This window comes from Ciconia boyciana, chromosome 14, assembly GCF_034638445.1.
Source record: "Ciconia boyciana chromosome 14, ASM3463844v1, whole genome shotgun sequence".
NCBI lineage: Eukaryota > Metazoa > Chordata > Aves > Ciconiiformes > Ciconiidae > Ciconia > Ciconia boyciana.
This window is the reverse complement of record NC_132947.1, coordinates 1,182,095-1,201,624: the sequence shown is the minus strand read 5'-3', so window position 1 is coordinate 1,201,624 and position 19,530 is coordinate 1,182,095. Positions and strand designations below refer to the sequence as shown.

Below are 19,530 nucleotides of genomic sequence, written 5' to 3'. Positions count from 1 at the left end.
GCCAGGGCACCAGAAAGCACAGGGGACTCCTGTGCACCCCTGCACCCCCCAAGTGCCTCCCTTCAGACTTTCAGGACTCCCGCCCACTCCCTGCAGGGGACAAGGGACTCTGCTCCTCCGTCCTCCTGCTTCGGGGACCAGGACACCTCCCTGCCCCAGGGGCCGTGTCCTCCCGTGGGACCAGCATTTCAGCCCGCGGGCGTGGGGAGCTGCAGGAGCTGGCACGGGGTTTCCAGGCTGGTGTGAGCAGTGCTGTTGCCCCATCTCTCGAATCTCTCCTCCGCTCTAACACTCACATCTGCCTTGTGGGGATCCGGGCGCTGAGTCGAATGGGAACTGGGTGGGAAGGGCCGAGATGAGCTGTGCCAAGGGCTGCCGGGGGCCAGTGAGGGAGCCTGACTCATCCCGTGCCCGCACCAGCTCCCCGCCCGCCGTGGGGTTCCTGGCAGAAGCTGTCCCCGCAGAGGAGATGTGGCGCCCGTGGCCGTGGCGCTTCTGGGCACCGGCCTTCCCACGCCCCGGGAAAGAGCTTCCCCCGCCTGCGCTGCTCTGCGGGGAGGTGGGTGCACGTGTTGGTGCACACATGGGTGAGATGGGCGTCAGTGCCAGGAGAGGGTCGGGCTCAGCACAGGGTCCCAGACAGCCCCTTTGCTCCCGGCTGGCTCCTGAGCATCCTTCCTCAATGCCACCGCTGCCAGAAGGGTCTGTCCCTCCCTTCAGAGAGGAGCCCGGGTCAGCCGTCCTTTCAGGAGGAAGCGGGATTTCACCTCGCGTAGGGCAGGGATGGAGCTGGTTGGCACCAAGCACCGCCTGACTGCCCTTGCGAAGGGCCGTGCTGGAGCAGGGCTGGCACCGTGTCCCCTGCCCACCCCAGCAGCTGGGTGGGCTTGGCCCTCTGGGCTCACCGGTGTGACACTGGTGTCGGCTCCTCCATCACCGCTGCAGAGCCGTGCGTCGCTGCGCGGAAACCCGTCTCCCCCGCCCGGCTCGCAGCCCGATGGGTCTCCTTTCGCAGCCCACTGGGTTTCCTTTCCAGCTCTGAGTCAGAGAAAGTCACCTCTCGCGGGGAGGAGAGGCGAGGCTCCCGAGAGCTGACGGGCTGCTTGGGGCTGCAAAGCCTTGAAATGAATAAGCACCAACACAGCGCCCGGCTCCGGGCTTTCCCGCAGGGCGCGGGGACGGGGGCATGGCCGTGTGGCACAGGGCACGCGGGGCCACGCGGGGGTGTACGAGCCAGCCACGCTGGCAGGGGTTTGCTCTCCTTACCGAGCCTGTCCATTGCCCCTTTGCCGCAGAGCAGAGCCTGCCCGCCCTGCCTGCGCCTGCCTGGGGCGCGGGGCCGCAGCTAAGCCAGGGTCTGCCTGCAGCGCGGCTCTCCCTGCCCGGGAGGAAGAGGAGGCAGCGATGCCAGCACTGCGGCTCTGGGCACCAGGAGCTCGGGGAGTCCTGGTTTGGGGGGGGGAGGGGGGGTAGGGTAGGACCCCCCTGGCCTAGCCAGCGTTGGGCCATGCTCGCCCTCACCCTGGCAGCCCGTGGCCATCCTGCTCGGTGCTGCTGTGGCTGGCCTGGCACCCCGCCACGCTCGGGGCGGTGCAGGAAGCCGCTCTGCTCTCCGCACCGCGCCAGCGAGGAGGGGATTTCCAGCCGGCTGCACCTCTGCTGGGAGAGCGCCCGGGCCCCCCCTGCACCCCTCATCCCAGCAAGTCGGGGCCGTGTTCCAGGAAAAGGGCCCAGGACTGACCGAGGGAGGATCCACATCTCCCTTTGGGAAGCGGGGCGATGGCAAGGGGTCATTGCGCAGCCTCTCTCAACAGCTTGCGCAGATCGCATCCAAGGATGGGAGATAATTGTAGCCGCCGGCTCGTTAGCCAGCCCCAGCCCAACAGGATGAGCCTTTATCAGCCAGGGATTTCATCTCATGTGACAGCCACGCGGTGACGTGCAGGATCCCAGATCTAATTACCCCGGCATCAGCGAAGATGCTCAGGAGCCAGATTCCCTGCTGTGTTGCTCCCTGCGCAGGGAAGGCAAAGCCGCTTAACGCTTAAACTTTTCATGCTGAAATGGGCTTCAAAAGGAGTCAAACATTAACTTGCAGTTAACCCTGCCTTCACCTGGGTTTTTCCAGTTGTGCAAACCAGAGTTGCCAAAATAAATACATTTTGCTGTGCCACGGAGCTGGGCTGGAGGTGCCATTGCTCGGTGTTCGGCCTCACCGTGGGTTTACAGCATGAACAAGGAAACCCTGGGTGTCAATGCCTCTGCCCAGCGTGTCCCAGCACGGGGCTGACAGGAGGGTGCAGCCATGCACGAGGCACGCATCCATCCCTGGGGCGCTGGGCCACCACCCTGCTGGGCGCTGGGTGGCCAAAGGGTGCCAGAGTGCCCTGGCCTGGGGGTGAGGGAGCGGGGAGAGCAGCCTGGCAGGAGCTGGGAGGAGATGGGGACCCCACGGCGGAGGGTGCAGGAGCAGCGGAGGATGATGCACGCCCAGTTACTCCGTGGGCGCAGCGTCTATCCAGCGAGGGGGGAGTCGGGCTCCCAGCCTGCCTGGGTCACCCCGAGGCAGCGCCCAGCCCGGCAGGCAGGTGCTGGCAGCAGGGACGAACCACAGCCCTGAAGCTCTGTGGAAGTGAAACGGGAGCGGGTGTGCGGGTCCTGCCAAGGGGCTGCTTACACAGGAACCTCCGGGCTCCCAGGAGCTGTGGGACCCTCCTAAATTACCCTCCCGTAAACGAAGGGGAGGTTTCGGGTGCCAAAAGGTGGAGCGTGGCACGGCGCAGCAGCCCGGGGCGGGGGGCATAACACCATCTCAGCCACCAGCCCCTCCTGCCCCTGCCGCTCCGCGCACCCCTTGCAGCACCCGCGGCGCACGGGGCCCCGCGCTGCCCGAGCACCGGCACGGCGAGCACCAAGGGACCCTCGGGACGCCCAGCCGGCTGCTCACCTTCAACCACAGCCGCCAGGCAGGGGGAAACGGGCGATTATTAATTACTGATGGGCATGCCCTGTCCCACGCTGATGTCTCCTGGAAGCAGCCAGGGCAGAGGCAGTCCCTGCTTCCCGGGAAGTTTCTTTGCTCTGGGACCCCATGCCTGGCACCCCAGCACACGCAGAGCTGGAAACCTCCCTGCAGGCACCTCTCCCTGTTCCTGTCTGGCTCCTGGGGGACACCCTCCCCCGTGGGAGAGGGGTGGCAGGGATGAGGGGGACCCCAGAAACAGGCTCTGGCTCCCAGCAGGGGAGATGCTGATCACCCAGCTGGGCATCCCCAGCATCTTCCCCACCTGGGACCTTTCTCTGCCCCAGAGAAAGCTGTAAATAGGACAAGTCTGGGGAGGAGCTGGGGCTTGTGATGCTCAGCTGGTGCCTGGCTCCCAGTGCTCCCAGCAGCCGGAGCCAGCAGGCTCCTGGACCTGGTGCTCCTGGACCCGGTGAGCGGAGAGGCTGCAGCGAAACAGGCTCCATGTGAGTGCCCGACCTCTCCTGGAGCAGACCCTGTCCCCACAGAGAGCCCTGCCGTGGCACCCAGGTTTCTGGCCTCTCTTGTAACCTTCCTGCAAGGCAGCAGGGTGGTCCCCTGTCCAGGCGTGCTGGTGTCCCCAGCCCGCTCCTTCCCCGCTCCTCCCTGGGCTGCAGAGAGCGGCCAGCAGCAGCCTCCAGACCTGCCCCACGCCAGGACCTTCCTCCTCAGTGTCCCCCTTCTGATCCGGCCATCGCAGGGGAGTCAGACTGCGCCCCAGGCAGACCATGGAGAATAGGTGTTTATTACTGGGGGGACACAGAAAGTCTTTAAGCAAAATGGCTTAAGGCTCTGCTTTAGTGAGGTCTGGCCAGGCTAAATGCTTAGTTCCCACCTTTTAAAGATTGTGCCCTGGGATGGGTGGGAAGGGGGTGCAATGGACTCCTAAAGCTATGGTGCTTGCTCAGGGCTTGTGCTTGGCCGGGCTGGAGCCAGACCCTTGCCTGGGAGCTGGTGTGGTGGCATTACGTGCTAATGCACCCGCATGTCCCTGCTCTGCCGCCGCCTCGGCTCTAGGAGCTTGTGCTGCTGGTGGGAAAACCGCTCCGAGGGGAGTGCTGGCTCTCCCGCACCCTGCGCACGCCGAGGGCCGTGCAGCGGGTACCCAAGTGCTAAAGCTGCTGTCGGCATCACCTGGGTGCCGGCCCCGCGGCAGGAGAGACCCCCTCTGTCACTCTGCTCCGAGCAGGAGCCCGTGGTGACCTGGGGGCAGAGTCCTGTGCCCTTCACCAGGCGTCCCCAATACGCTGGATGCAAAGAGGCTGAGCCCACCGAGCGCTGCAGAGCCTGGCAGTGCACGCGAATCCCCCCCCAACAGCTGAGAGCCGGGACAGAGGATGGCACGCTCACGCCCCAGAAGAGAAGAAGGAACTGGGCATGGCGCGGGTCCCCTGCACAGTGCTCCCCTGGCCCGCTGTGCTGCGGCTCCTTCGTCTCTCTCGGGCTGTTGGGTGATTCTTGCTGCTCTCCCTCGGCTGGGGTCACTTCAGACAAGCCGGGATGCAGGAGAACGTCCTCTTCACCCGCAGCAGGAAAGGAGTCGTGCTCCTGATGTCTCTGGCTCTTGGGACCAGTCCTTGCAGAGCTCCCTCCATCCTGGATGGCCCTCCTCTTCCCGCTGGCAGCAAGGCCTTTATTTCTTCCTCGTCGTTGAAAGGGGATGTCCCATACCTCTGCTTCAGGTGCCTGCGGACCTGGGGAAGGAGGGAAAAGCAAACTAAGGTGCCTGTTCCAAGGGCAGGTCCAGGCCTGCCATCAAGGGGAGCAGGGAAGCAACCTGGTCCCCTGGGGACTTGTCCTTGCTCTGAGACCCGGGGGTAGGCTCAGCTGCGGAGCAGAGCACGGGTGGCAGAGGCTGGTCCCACCTTGCGGGCTGCGCCGCCGCCGAACTCAGCCAGCTGCTGCCTGAAGCCGGGGTTGGGGTTGGCGACGGGCCGGACGGTTCGGACGGCCTCCAGCACCTCCTGGCAGCTCAGCTCCGTGACGGCCATGACGTAGGCGACGACCACGGTGGTACTGCGGGAGATGCCGGCGAGGCTGGCAAGGGAAAGAGCAGAAGGGCTGGTGTCGGCGGTGCACTCTGACACCACGCTCGCCCCTTCCTCCACCCCTGTGCTTCAGCTATTTCGGTTCCTCTTCTCCGAGAACTTGCTCTCCAGGAGGCCTGAGCCCTTCCAAGTTCCTCTCCATCAGTGCCTATAAATACCAGCTCCTCCCTGGGGAAGCGAGAGCAGCGGCCGCTGCTTGGCTGCCTGCCCCAAACTCGCTCAGCTGCAGCAAAAAGCTGCCCCATCTCCAGGGCTGCCTGGATCCCGCTGGGTTTGAGTCACAAGCCATGGCCGAGGGTGCACCCTGGGTGGATCCGTGGGCACGGAGCCCCCTGGCACAGGCTGGCTTTGATCAGGGGTCTGCAGCCAAAGTGGGGGGCTGGATCTTCTCTGCTGTGCTGGGGGGACATGGCATCAGGCATGGCGAAAGAAATGTTACCAGTGGACGAGGCAGTTCCCTCCGTGCAGGCGACACTGGTGGATAAAACTGATGCATTCCTTGAAGTGCCTCTTGCTAGCAGGAAAAATAAACCAGACAGAATAAGGACTTCAGGGGTGGAATAGGATTTTTGGGCTGCAGGCAGAGCAGCCCTGCGCGTTTGAGGATGAAGCACTAACATAAACTGCCCGTTGCTTTACAGGCACTGCCAGCAGCTGCTGAGACCTGAGCAGCTCAGTGCTGTCGTTTCCCAAGGCAAGGTGCACGGGCCAGCTCATGCCGTGCTGGGGACGGGAGCTGTGCTGGGGACGTGCGGGGCTGCCCTGGGACGGCTGTGACTTGTGCTGGGGCAGCGGGAGCTGGGCTGCTCACGCCTCCGGCTACGCCAGCGCCCTTGGCCGGCTCCACACCCTTTACCCGCTCTCCCCCCACTCCAGGCACCTCCCGGGGGGATGCTCGCTGCTCCTCTCCATCGGCGTTGCAGAGGGGCTGCCCCTCGCCTCGCCCGAGGGCCGGGACCTGCTCCCCAGCGGTTACTGAGCTGGGATGCTGTTGGGGTCCGGAGGTGGTCCCCAGCACCGGGCCATCGTGCCTCCAGCCTGTGGGTCGCTGTGTTTGAGGAGCTGGAGGCGGCACCTCAAGGGCTCGGGGTGCCGTGAGCCCTCACCCCTGATCGTCCTGCGGAACCCAGCCCTCCCGTGTGCCCCGAGCCAGCCCAGGCCTCCCCGGGGTACTCACATATTGGCCTCGGGGGTGTCGGGCAGGGGGATGCGGAGGTAGGTGATGTCCTGGAAGACACAAAAGGAAGAGGAGAAACTCGGGTGCCGCGGCCGGGGTGTCACGCACGCTTGCAGCCGGTCTGGCAGCGCCTTTGCTCCTCGCCCCAGTGCTGCCTGTGGGGCTTCGCTCCCCCAACGCGGCATCCCCCTGCGTGGGGACGGGGCCGCTCTCTCCCTTGGCAGGGGGAGGGCAATGGGGGACAGGCGGCTTGTGGGAGGGGGTGGGAAACAAGATGAGGCTGGGGAGCTGGAAATAGTTTCCCGTTAGTGTTCAAGGCCAGGCTACAGTCATAAGACGGCCAGTTTCCCATGCCGGGGGGGCTGCCCAGCTCCTCTGGGACCACTGAGAGGGGAGAGGTGTACGTGCCGTGGGATGCCCAGAGGGGGAAGGAAGATGCTGCAGCATGGAAGGAGCTGCAGAGATTTACACGGTGGCGTCGGGCGTGGGACCCTACCTGCAGCAAGGGCTGGGGAGATTCATGGATCGAAACGATGTGGGTGATCTTGTTCCGGCTTAACTGCTCCAGGTCTTTGGCATCTGAAGGGTAAAACTAGATATTAGCATGTTCTCGTTTCTTAAGTTTCTCTTCCCACAAGTGCATCCGCCGTGCTCCTGCAGACAGACAGCACACAAAGCTTTGCTCCAGAGGATCTGCTACATCACACCCTCCACGTGCAGCAGCGCAGACACGGGCAAATATGCAAATGCACCCTGGAAATTTGGAACGCAAACCCCCTGATACCAAACCAGAGACCTCCTCCCTGTGAAGGCACTCGACCTTGCTGCTCATGCTGGGGCGAGCATTTACACCCGCATGGAAAAACTCCCTCCTTCGCACGCAGGCAGCTTCCCGCCTGCCTGTACTTGTCCCCAGCGTGGGGAGGAGACGCACGCTCTGCCTGCACCTCCCCTGCGCAAACACGCACACGGCAATGGGACCCGCTGCAGCCTGAGGGATCTGCTTTATCTCGTGAACTATGGAAGTGGAGCTGCAGCGGCTCGTATCAACCCTGACTTTGGCTCGGTCTGTCTGAGCTCCCCTTTAGCACCCGAGGGATCTGCGGACAACACCCGAACAGCGACTCGCAGCACTCCGCGTGTCCTCGCTGCAGTTGCACACGCAGCATCGGGTACCCTCAGCCGACTGGGGCAGTGACCCGCTTCTCGCTAACGCTTCAGCATCCCTGGCTGTGACCCTGGCCGCTGGTCCAGCACAGCGGCTGTTACGCTGGGAGGGGAGCGTGCTCGTCTTGCTGGCAGAGCAGCTTCGTAGCCATCTCCTTTTTATGCCACGACCAGCAGATGCTGCACGAGCGGCTGGCGAGGAGGACTAACATTTTCCCATCTCGTCGCTTTGGGTTTCTAAACTTTCACGTGGTGTAAAACCTTGGCTGGGGAATCCAGACCGCGATGTGCTAACGGCATGATGTGAATTTTAATAGGCGTGAGTCTCGAGAGAGACGCTTGCGGGCGAGCCGTGCCACGTGCGGTGGGGACCCTCGTGGGGACTCGCACAGCACCCGTCACCTTCCCACCCGCCTTGGGCAGGCAGAGTGATGGCAATTGGTGACACCGGTGTCAGGGCTTACAGCGGCCGGAAAAGCTTTCAGCTGGAGCAAATGTCTCTGTGAGCAGTCAGAGCTTAATGTAGCAGGCCTGAAATCTCTGTCGTCACCCTGGATTACTTTGTAGAGCGAAGCTTGGGTGGCATCAGGTCACTCGCAGGAACCCCGGTGATGAACCTGGGAGCCGGGTGCCCTTGTCTCTCTGCCCCCAGCAAGCCGCAGTCCCCCCAGCCCACCCCATGGGGTGCAGAGAGCACAGGGCTGCCCCGGCCAGGGCTGCTGCTCAGGCTCTCATGACATTTTCTTAGCAATTCATACCAGTGGTTTTAAACCTTCTCAGCACTTACAGCAGGAATCAAGCTGCCAAAAGAGCCATTAGGGAGGCAGGAGCACTAATAAATGCTGGTTTGTCGTGGTAGATGCCAGCACTTGGTCATGAATTGTCCCCTGATAATGAAAAACCCCTTAAAATAGTGAATTGGTGTGAGAAGGGGTGATTCTGCCTCTGGGAGAAATTCCCTCCCGAGGGTGGACAGCCCCCCCCTGCATCTCCTACAGCTGTGAAACTGGGGTGCGTCACCCTCAGCGGTTCCGGTCCTGCTCCCTCGCGCTGGTGCGGCACCGCCAGCCCCTCTGCTCCCGGCACGGGGTCCGCACCAGCTCAGGCGCGTGGCACAGCCCACTGCAGCGGGTGAACTCCCACAGGACTTGGGGGTTTTGAAATCAAAAGCCTGGCTTGCCCTGTGCCGCCCCGCGTGCCCCCGTCCCCTCCCAGCCTGCCCAGCTCGCTGCCTTGCGCAGGGGAAGCAGGACGGCTGCGAGGGCTTCCCGGTCCCAGCCGACAGCGTCACCCCAGGGACAGGCTGCCGGGACCCTTCCTGCCGAGGCCACGGCCCCGCTCAGCCCCTTCCCGCCGTGTGTCCCGAGAGCCCAGGGCAGCCGTTAAATACGGAAACCAAAGTGAAGGCAGAGGGTTTCTGCCTTGTGTTTCCTCCTGGTGCCTCCGCTCTTGCTGCTGCCAACACAGACCAAGCGGCAGAGCGGAGCACGCGGCGGGCGCTGGCAGGGGGTCGGGCAGCGGTTGCAGGCAGGGAGGCACGAACTCAAGGAAGCCCAGCTCCCCGACTGCAGGACATCTCTGCGGTGGTGGGGCTCCGCTTACCGATGAAGTTCCCAAGGTAGAGGCCGGGGAGGATCTGCGGAACACAAGGAGAAGTGGCGGTGTGAGCAGCACCCTTGTGCCGTGGTACCCACCGCACCGGGACCCCCCGCGGGAAGCAGCGACCTCGGCCGGAAAGGCCAAAGTTCGGCCATGAACATGACCATCACCAGCCCCGCAGCCCCGGGGCCGGAGCGGTGCCGGTGCAGCTGGCCATGGGTGCTCCCGGCGCTGCCGCTGCTCTGGCATCCAGCACGAGGGGCTGGATGCAGCCCTGGCACCCCAACCTGCGCAGCCGCCCGGCGCTGCACCCTCGCAGGCGCTGGGAGTTTGCCACGGCTTTTTTATTGCTCCTCTTGCTTATTATCAATAAATTATTTGTCAGAGCTTTTTATCTGAGCTCAGCAAGCTGCACGTGCCTCCTCCATACAGCCTTGGACTATACCCATGCAGAACTCCTACTGTCTGAGGGACGGGGCAGCAACAGGCATGACGAAGCCTGGGGGGGAATGCAGTGGTCCCCCCCCCAGCCCCAAGCTCTGCTCCCCTCACTCTGCACTGCAGGGAGCCCGCTTCTAACAGCCCAGGAACAGATCGCTCTGGACACCGTGTCTTCATCTTATTTTCCTTGTGAAATTCCACTTTTCACGATGAAAAGACAATTACTTGACAACGCCTCCGTTAATCACACTGTGGCTGCAGAAGCGGGATACCTTGCATCCCTTCTTACCTGGAGCTATTTTATATTTTCCCTTTCTCCCAGCCTGGGCAGCGAGGCTCCCCGGGCTGTTCACCCCCACGTCTGCCCGGTTCCCCTCCAACTTCTCCCTGCTGTGATGTTTGGTGCCCAGGACCTGGGCAGGCAGAGGTGATCTCTGCCAGCACAGCTGGGCTCACGCTTATCTCACTGCCTGCATTGGGAAAGGTTTCTCTTGGTCAAACACCTTAAAGAGGGTTTTTTAATGATTCCTAAGACTTTAGATCATCTATCGACAGGGCGCCTTTCGCTTGCAGCTGCGGCACTGAAATGAGCTGGTAGGAGAGTGTCAGTTAGCAAGGGCAGCTCCCAAGGGCAGGACACCGAGCCACAAAGAGCGGCACGTTCCCGTCCCCAGCACCCTTCTGACCCGCTCCTCGCTGGAGAAAACGGGGCAGTTACAGCCCCGTCTGCAGCACCGGGCGCTTCTCCAGATAACGACCGGTTATGGGGCTGGGGAGGGGTGTTCCAAGCTTAGGAGCTGGAGATTCTTGCGGGAAGGAGGTGTCTCTGTTCGCCTGCGACAAGGGGAAGTCAAACGACCGTAAAATAGCGCCCGTCCCCTCCGCCCAGTGATGCTGAGCCCCACGCACAGCCCGGCCCCGCTGAGCGGGGGGTGCGGGACCGCCGGGCTCGGGGTCGCACAGGGCTCCCGGTGCGTGCTCGGGAGCCGGTGCCTTGGTTTTTAAAGGCGTTGGGAAAGGTTCCACCGTCCCTCGGAGGGGCTCGCTGTCACCCCCCCGTCCTCCACACCCCCCGGGTGGCTGTTGGGACACCCCCGTCTGCCGGCTGGCGCAGCGTCCCTGCCTGCTTCTCCTCCGGTTTCTCTCCGGCAGCGGGTAAACAAGCAGCCTGACAGCCGAGCCCTGTGCCGGATCCGGTGCTGGCAGGTGAAACGCCGCTTGGCACGGCAGAGCGAGCCACCAGGCAAACCTCTCCTGCCTCCAGCGCTGAGACAAACCACCCCGGCATGGCCGGCCCTGCAGAGCAGCCGCCGCAGCACGCCCCGTTACCTGGCTCATGCCGTTTCCCATGGCCGGCAGCGGGTGCCGCAGGGGGAACGGGGTGCGGGTGTCCTTGTCCCCAATGCTGCCGTCCTCCCCGTCCCCAGGCGCAGCCGCTCTCCCTGCTCCGGACGCTCCCCGGTCGTGTTTCCGTCATGAAGAGCTTGGCACCCCTGGGATCACTGCCCGTGGCAGGCGGGCTCGTTCCCAGCTCGGCAAGGCCGAGCAGGCGGTGGCTGCGCCGGGGCACAGGGGACCTCGGCCGCCGTCCTCCGCGGCTCCCGCCAAGGCCCTTCCCTGGCTGCTCCAGCTCTGCCGCGTACCGGCTGCTGCTCTCGCCGGGAGCAGACAAAGGAGGAGAAACTCCCCCTCTGCGCCGTGGCGTGGGAGCGTGGGGGCCGCGCTGGCTGCTGCCTGTCGCCGCTGCCTGCCGCGGCCGCACAAGGCTGCAGTGTTGGGAGAAGAACAAAACCTTTGTCCCGCTCCATCAAGGAAGGTCTGTGCGGCCACGCGGAGAAGCGCCCAGCGCCATGCCCACCCCTGCCTGCACCATGCCTGACCTGGCCTGCGCCATGCCCACCTCTGCCTGCGCCATGCCCGCCCCTGCCTGCGCCATGCCCACCTCTGCCTGCGCCATGCCCACCCCTGCCTGCACCATGCCCGACCTGGCCTGCGCCATGCCCACCTCTGCCTGCGCCATGCCCGCCCCTGCCTGCGCCATGCCCACCCCTGCCTGCGCCATGCCCGACCTGGCCTGCACCATGCCCACCCCTGCCTGTGCCATGCCCACCCCTGCCTGTGCCATGCCCGACCTGGCCTGCGCCATGCCCGCCTCTGCCTGCGCCATGCCCGACCTGGCCTGCGCCATGCCCGCCCCTGCCTGTGCCATGCTCACCCCTGCCTGCACCATGCCCACCCCTGCCTGTGCCATGCCCGACCTGGCCTGCGCCATGCCCACCTCTGCCTGCACCATGCCCGCCCCTGCCTGCGCCATGCCCGCCCCTGCCTGCGCCATGCCTGACCTGGCCTGCGCCATGCCCACCCCTGCCTGCGCCATGCTCGCCCCTGCCTGCGCCATGCCCGCCTCTGCCTGCGCCATGCCCACCCCTGCCTGTGCCATGCCCGACCTGGCCTGCGCCATGCCCGCCCCTGCCTGCACCATGCTCGCCTCTGCCTGCACCATGCCCGCCCCTGCCTGCGCCCATGCCCACCCCTGCCTGTGCCATGCCCGCCCTGCCTGCACCATGCCCACCTCTGCCTGCGCCATGCCCACCCCTGCCTGTGCCATGCCCGCCCCTGCCTGCGCCATGCCCACCCCTGCCTGTGCCATGCCCGCCCCTGCCTGCACCATGCTCGCCTCTGCCTGCGCCATGCCCACCCCTGCCTGCGCCATGCCCACCCCTGCCTGCGCCATGCCCGACCTGGCCTGCACCATGCCCGCCCCTGCCTGCACCCGCCGCAGGCTGTGCGAGACCCCAGCCCCACACACCTCGGGGCTGCCCAGGGGCAGGCAGCGGTGCCCACCTGCAGGCAGGTGACGCAGTGGCCCTGCCCTGCCCTGCCCTGGGGGTTCTGCGTGGGTCTCCCGGGGGCTTTGCAGGGCAGCCGGGTCGGGCAGCGCCAGCGGGTCCCGTCAGCGGAGCGCAGGGGTCTGGTGGGTGAGGGCTCACCCGCTGCCCGTCACCCGCTGCCCCGGCCCCCCCGCTCCTCCCCAGAGCAACGTTCTGGGCCGGATTTTGGAAGGTTTTAGGCCTGTTCGCTGTCCCCCTCTGCCACCGGCCCCAGCAGCCGTGTGCGCCCTGCTGGGCTCACTGGGACCGGGGAAGCGCTGGTCCCCGTCCCTGCCCGGCAGCGGGACGGTGGCAGAGGCAGAGCCAGGGGTCTGGGGACCCCCCCGAGCCCCCAGCCCTGCACTGGCCGGGCTCCCAGGCTGCCTGCAGGGACCCGGCCCCGGGTGCAGCCCCCGTCCTTGCTCCCCCCCCACCCCCCGCCCCGCATGGCCTCCACCTGCCCGGGGGGGGCGGGTGGCTCCTCGGTGTCACAGGGGTAGGGGACAGCCCCGAAACGCCCCTGCCCGGGCCCCGGCCCTACCCCTGCCCCCTGCGGGGTGCCAGGCCGCGGCCCTACGTGGGGCTGGGGAGCTGGGGCGGGGGGGGGGGCACAGGGCGGGATGAGAGGGGATGGGGGCACACGGGGAGGTCGGGGGGGGGGCACACCGGGGGATCAGGCGGGGGCGGGGAGGGGGGACGGGGCACAGCGGGCGGGGGGGGCGGGGGGGCGTCCCGGGGTTCCGGTCCCGCGAGCGCCCCCTGCTGCGCAGCGGCGCGGTTGCCATGGGGACGCGCGCGGCCTGGAGGGCGCAGGCTCAGGCGCAGGCTCAGGCCCAGGCCCGGGCTCGGGCTCGGGCTTGGGCTCAGGCTTAGGCCCTGGCTTAGGCCCAGGCTCAGGCTCAGGCTCAGGCCCAGGCCCGGGCTCAGGCCCAGGCTCGGGCTCGGGCTTGGGCTCAGGCTTAGGCCCTGGCTTAGGTTCAGGCTCAGGCCCAGGCCCAGGCCCAGGCTCAGGCTCAGGCACAGGCACAGGGTCGGGCCCAGGCTTAGGCCCTGGCTCAGGCTCAGGCTCAGGCCCAGGCTTAGGCCCAGGCTCAGGCTCAGGCTCAGGCTCAGGCTCGGGCTCAGGCTTAGGCCCTGGCTTAGGTTCAGGCTCAGGCCCAGGCTCAGGCACAGGCACAGGCTTGGGCCCAGGCTTAGGCCCTGGCTCAGGCTTAGGCCCTGGCTTAGGTTCAGGCTCAGGCCCAGGCTCAGGCACAGGCACAGGCTTGGGCCCAGGCTTAGGCCCTGGCTCAGGCCCAGGCTTAGGCCCAGGCTCAGGCTCAGGCTCAGGCTCGGGCTCAGGCTTAGGCCCTGGCTTAGGTTCAGGCTCAGGCCCAGGCTCAGGCCCAGGCTCAGGCTCAGGCTCAGGCCCAGGCTCAGGCTCAGGCTTAGGCCCTGGCTTAGGCCCTGGCTTAGGCTCAGGCTCAGGCTCAGGCTCAGGCCCAGGCTCAGGCTCAGGCTCAGGCACAGGCACAGGCTTGGGCCCAGGCTTAGGCCCTGGCTTAGGCTCAGGCTCAGGCTCAGGCTCAGGCTCAGGCACAGGCACAGGCTTGGGCCCAGGCTTAGGCCCTGGCTTAGGCTCAGGCTCAGGCACAGGCACAGGCTCGGGCCCAGGCTTAGGCCCTGGCTTAGGTTCAGGCTCAGGCTCGGGCCCAGGCTCAGCCTCAGGCCCAGGCTCAGGCACAGGCTCGGGCCCAGGCTTAGGCCCTGGCTTAGGTTCAGGCTCAGGCTTGGGCCCAGGCTCAGGCTCAGGCCCAGGCTCGGGCTCAGGCTTAGGCACAGGCCCAGGCCCAGGCCGGCTGCCCACAGGGGAGCGCGGAGGCGGCAGTTGCAGCCGAAGGCGGGCGGGGGTAACAGCCTGGAGCAGGGCTCCCAGCGGGCTCACGGCGCTGTGCCCCCGGCTCTTGCAGCGTGTCACAGCCCAGCGCTGCCCGCGCAGGCAAGGGCGAGCACGGCGCCAGCAGGGCCTCCTGCACCCGGGCCACGCGCTGCGTCCCACCTGCCCGGCCAAAGGAGCTTTTGCCTTAACACCGCCTGAGGACGGCGCGTCGCGATAGGCCCTCCGAAGCGGCTGTGTTGCGGGGAGTCGCGTTTGTATCCGTGGGCAGGTTTAGTCGCAACAGGTAAAACTCACAGCCCGGGGGGCCCTGCCCCGTCCTCCCCGGGGCGTTGCTTCCCCTGCAGCACAGCGGCTGAGCAGGACGCGTCCCTGCTCTGAGCCTTCCCGCTCGCCAGCATTGGCACGAACGGAGCTGAGGGTGGTTTGTAGCACTGGGCCGTAACCTGCGGCGGTTCAGGAGCGGTGGAGCTGGGCTGCTGCGGCCCCGGGGGCTAAGCCTGCCCGCAGAGGCGGTTACAGCTGCCGGCGTGGGCAGCGCTGATCAGTGCTGCCTGTCCTGGAGAGGAGCGTGCTGACCACACAGGGAGGCTACATTAGAAATGGTAGAACGTGGATTGTGAGACCTGCGCTGTTCTAGCTTCCCCGTCCACACAGAGATACAGAAAATCAAAATCCAGCCTTCTTCTCCTCAAAGAGAAAGCAGCCCTCAGTGGTATCCATATTTATTTATTTGTCTCCTCGGAGTATGTGGTGCAGTTGATCCCCAGATGTCACCAGAAGCATCTCAAGGGCAATTAAAGTGAGTCAGACTGTGGGAGCATTTGTTGAGCTGAACCTTATATTTCTCTTTCTATTCAGCTGAGTCAGAAGAACTGCTTAGTGAAGAATCTGAAGAGGTTTCGGAAGCAGTTAGAAAGAGAAGCAGGAAAGCTTGAGGCAACAAAATGTGCCTTTATTCCAAAGACCTTCAAAATGCCTTCAGAGTACTATTTGCTTGTGGAAGAATTTCGCAAGAATCCTGGCATCGCTTGGCTTCTGAAACCAGTAAGTATGTGCTCTCCCAGGGAAAGTGAGACAGAGATGAATGGATGCCTTCGTTCTGCGGAGCGAGAGGAAAATGTGCAGGAAATCCACAGGAAGAACTGGGCATAGCAAGGTGGCTAGGAGCAGCAGTGCTCCTGGCCCGTTCCCTGATCAACACGTACTACCAAAACACTTCTTCTTGTGCAACACTTTATTTCTGCAGTCAAAAGACAGCTCAGTTTATTTGTACAGCCAAAGTTAACTCAGTGGTGAAGGTATAAAGTGCAGAGTTCTCGTGTGGAGGAACAGATTGTGCTCCCAGGGCTTCTCGCTGTGGGGTTACAGCCAGGTCCATGCTCGGAAATCTTCCCGTTCAGCTGCAGGTGTGCAAGAAGGTGTGTGTGTGCAGGGCAGCTAACTGGGCTTCTGGTTGAGCAGCGTTCCAGGGCAGCCCCTAAAGCTGGAGCTGTGAAAACATCTGTTTGGTTTTAGGGAAATCCCACTAAGTTAGATGTCAGCCCGTGTTAAGTCCAGCCAACTTACTGAGCAGACTTCCATCCTGAGAATGCAAAGAGATTACGGGAGGCTCCATCAGCAGCCTGGAGCGCAAGGTGGGGTGGATCTGGTTGGCATTAGCTTCTCTCTCCTCTGCAGTTAGAGACCTGAAGGCTAGCCTCACGCTCTGAATCACATTTGTCCCCCCAAACCTATAGCTACCTGGAGCTGTGCTGAACGCAGCAACTTCCCCTTCAGCCAGCGTCCTGGGGACCAAGGGAAAATTGTGTTTCCTTTAGAAATTACGACAATACAACGTGACGCTGAGAAACGCCTGGCTTCTGCCAGAGGATTCAAGCCATTTAACATCATGAGTAGCGTGCCGTGGTGCGTAATTAAAAATACACCCATCTGCGAGACCTGCGAGCGAGCAGCCGCGGTGCTTTGGGCAGCAGGTCTGGCAAGGAGGCTGGGCAGGAGGATTCGCCTTACCCTGCGAGTCAGGCCCATCGGTAAGGGCACACTTGTGAGACGTGAATGGGAGGTAATTATGCAAACCGGCGTGTGAATTACAGCCAGAAGAATAGTAGCTAGTGATTATCTAACTCTACAAATGGGAACGTGTTAATTGGCAACAAAAAACCTTATATTAAGCTGATTTTATGCCCACAACCTCAATTAACGTGGTAAGTAAGCAGAACACAGTAAACAAGGATATATGAAAAGCCTGCGATTACTGAGATTATACCAACACCTTAAATGAAATAGTTTGTGGCTGACCTCAAAACTCACAGACAAGTAAAAATAAACTCCGTGTTACTCCTTCTGGCGGTCTGTGCTCTTGAGCAGCCCCGTGTTGTGACGTCTCAGGTTGCCTGCTCCCACACTCAGACGCAGTAGTAGGTCAGGACGTGCACAGTCACAACACGAGGGAGCCTTGGGGCTCGGGTGGCTTATCTGGGCCGCTCGTCACCCACTTTTAATACATCATGCAGCCTAGGCTGTCTTCGGGATCGTTCTGCTCTTGCTTGCCATAGTTCTCTGACATCTTTCACGACCTTCCTGTTTAATTGAGTTCTTCTGCAACATACACAAATTTAAAATGTGACTTAACAAAATTCCCGACAACATATGTTGCGTTACTTATATTTCTGCAAGCATGTGACAGAGTTTGTTTATTCGGTACTGTGGAACTTCCCCACAGGCTGGCTGCCTGCTCTGCCCTTTCCTCCAGGAATCCTCCTAACGCTTACGAATCCGAGCTTTTTGCTCTAGAGGGCTGTTGTTGGATCCTGCTGCCCCCATAACCTTAAATAAATGTGCTTGCATACAAACAGATGATGAATCAGGTTATGCAGGGCTTCTACACTGAAATGCTGGGAAAGAGCAGGACATGCTAACGTTAAAGCCAGTAACTCTGCTCTTCCACCTGTATGTTGGCAGGTCACAAGGTGAAGGGATTTTCCTGTTCCAAAAACTGAAGGATATCGTTGATTGAAGAAGGTGAGAATGACTCTGTCTTCTCCTTGGGGCATACCCAACAGGCATTTTGGTTTCTTGCTCTTATTTCATCGTCTCCTTCTGCCTGTGACTTGTTCTGTTCTCCTGTGCCTGTCTCGTGCAATACTCCTTCACCATCCCCCAAGGCAACAACAAAGTTTCTTACCATGGCTTTTCCCAAACGGTCAGATACTTTATCTGGGATCTGACTTCTTACACTTTGTGTGCATATTTATATATAAACCTCTGATCTTAGGTACGTCTAACACTAGGCAGCAATATCAGCAACTGGGTTATATTATACATTTCTCTGCGCTTCGTAGGTTGAAAGTTTGACTTGAGAGTTTATGCTCTAGTGACATCTGTAAGTGCAAACCACCATTATTATGCCAGAAATGGATTTCCTTGCCTTAACGCCCAGTTGCTCCTTTCCTCTTCTCCCAGTATATCCCACTGAAGGCCTGGTTATACAGAGGGGGATTTGCTCACTTTTCTAATACATGATTTACTCTGAACAGCAGAGATGAGCGCTATATCCTACCTGTCTGTGTGTGCCGTAAAGAAGGGTAAGAAAAGGACCGCACAGTTCTACTCCTTGGTATTAGATGCATCAGATGAACCTTGTCACTTCTGACTCCTGCAAACACCTACAGGATTCGCTGCTGCTGTCACCCTGTCTCTCTCCAGTCTTTTTTCATTGGAAAACTGGTGTCACCAGATGACTGGCAATGTCAGTTTGACAAATCGGCTAGGACTGAAGTTGAAGTGTCAGTCCTGGTTTTATTGTTGGTGGTTGAATGTTGGCAGCCTTTCTTCTTCCTCGGCTTCGCAGAACGTAAGGACAGGGTGATTCATGGGAGAGAACTTTGATTTCCTATGTGTCACACTTGCTACTGGATTGAGCTTGATAGCTTTCATTGGTTTAACACATCTTCCCAACAGGTGTCCCACCTCAATTTGATGGCTTAGGAGACAGGAAAACTCATCACTTCTCTCCGTGAAAGTTCAGCAGAGTTCGTGCGTGCTCTGAATGATCAAAAGCCTTTCTGGAGCGAGGATACAGCAAGCTGCCATGGGTGAAGGCGCACTGCGGTTTGGAGACGTGCTGACGTGAAGAGCTTCGTGCCAGCCATGAGGTACAGTACGAGCTCAGGCCAGTCACTCGTTCATTTTCCAGATACCGCTCTTGATTACTTCTGATTTTTAATTTTTTCCTGCAATTTTTAGTAAGATATCATCGTGCAGTATTAGACTTAAGCTCAGGTGGCTGAAGCCTGTGATTACAGGCAGGGAAGATAATTAATTGGCACTGGGGCAGAAGAGGACTGTTTAGAGTGAGAGTTCCGTATTTGCTTGTTCCGTGTCTGTTTTGATCCTTATGTCTACTTCATTCCAGATGTTCATCTCACAAATGTGGCAGTGCAAAAGGCCGCATGTGGTTATGATCCCGGGAAGGCGAGGGATACGCGCTGTCTGCGGACTGTTCCCCCGCTGCCTGCCACTGGGGCTCTTCTGGCAGATGCAAGGATGCTGACCTCATCCTGCCAGCTGCCGTGCCGAGGACGTGTGCTGCAGCCGCTCCACTGCGCTGCCTCGTCTCCCGATACCCATAAATGTGATTTCGTTGATAGCAGCTTTAGGAGAGAGGCTGGGCGAGCGTTCTGCTTTAATGTTGCTGTGGAGCTGTCTCGTGCATCTATAAGGCTGATCTTTTTGACTTTAAACCTAATAACTTTCTGGTTAGTGCTCTTCTGAGATGTAGATATCTTATAGCTTAGCCCTTCACTTCTGAGACCTCAGCGGTACAACAAGGTTGACATTGCTGCACACAACTATCACTGTTAAGCTTTCTCTCTCAAGAGGTGGCAGCTGAGAGAAAGAGAGAGAGGGAGGAAAAAAGGAAAGTCGATGGGATGTCAGATTCCTCGTGAATCTGAGATGAGGCTCAATGTTTGAGAGTAATGGAGGATGGTGTTGAACTTCCCCTTTTATGGGCTGCTCCCTTCTAGAAATCTCTCTTGTCTGTTTGGAAAGGAGGGTCTTTGCAGTACCCTGCCAGAAGAGAAGATGTTGATTGCTGTTAGGGAACTTCTGATGGGGACCTGGGGACCTTTTTTCCTATAGATGTACAGTAGTCAAGCCTGAAGAGTTTAACTAACTGCATTGTGGGGCTGGTGGCCCCTACCTTCCGGTCTCTGGCTTTTTACTAAGAATTCTTGCTGGGCTGTGGAGACTATAGGGTGATGATTGAAAAAAATCATGCGGACTAAATGTGTGGTCATCTGTTGGGAGCAGCTCAGTGTGGTTGT

At 61.4% G+C, this 19,530-nt stretch overlaps 2 protein-coding genes across 2 annotated transcripts; one reads left to right on the top strand and one right to left on the bottom strand.

Moving 5' to 3' along the window:
• Positions 1-1,892: 1,892 nt before the first annotated feature.
• On the bottom strand, positions 1,893-11,193 carry DUSP15 (dual specificity phosphatase 15). Its single transcript, XM_072879140.1, has 7 exons — positions 10,784-11,193; positions 9,017-9,050; positions 6,744-6,826; positions 6,248-6,297; positions 5,510-5,584; positions 4,888-5,059; positions 1,893-4,716 (listed from the first exon to the last, which is right to left on the bottom strand). Exons 1-7 carry the CDS (start codon positions 10,802-10,804, stop codon positions 4,504-4,506), a joined length of 648 nt encoding a protein of 215 aa, XP_072735241.1. The 5' UTR covers positions 10,805-11,193; the 3' UTR covers positions 1,893-4,503.
• Positions 11,194-11,304: 111 nt separating this feature from the next.
• Positions 11,305-18,749, top strand: LOC140659639 (uncharacterized). The gene is made up of 6 exons (XM_072879507.1): positions 11,305-12,304; positions 13,216-14,486; positions 15,062-15,247; positions 17,165-17,224; positions 18,164-18,357; positions 18,618-18,749. Exons 1-2 carry the CDS (start codon positions 11,305-11,307, stop codon positions 14,418-14,420), a joined length of 2,205 nt encoding a protein of 734 aa, XP_072735608.1. The 3' UTR covers positions 14,421-14,486; positions 15,062-15,247; positions 17,165-17,224; positions 18,164-18,357; positions 18,618-18,749.
• The last annotated feature ends 781 nt before the right edge of the window (positions 18,750-19,530 follow it).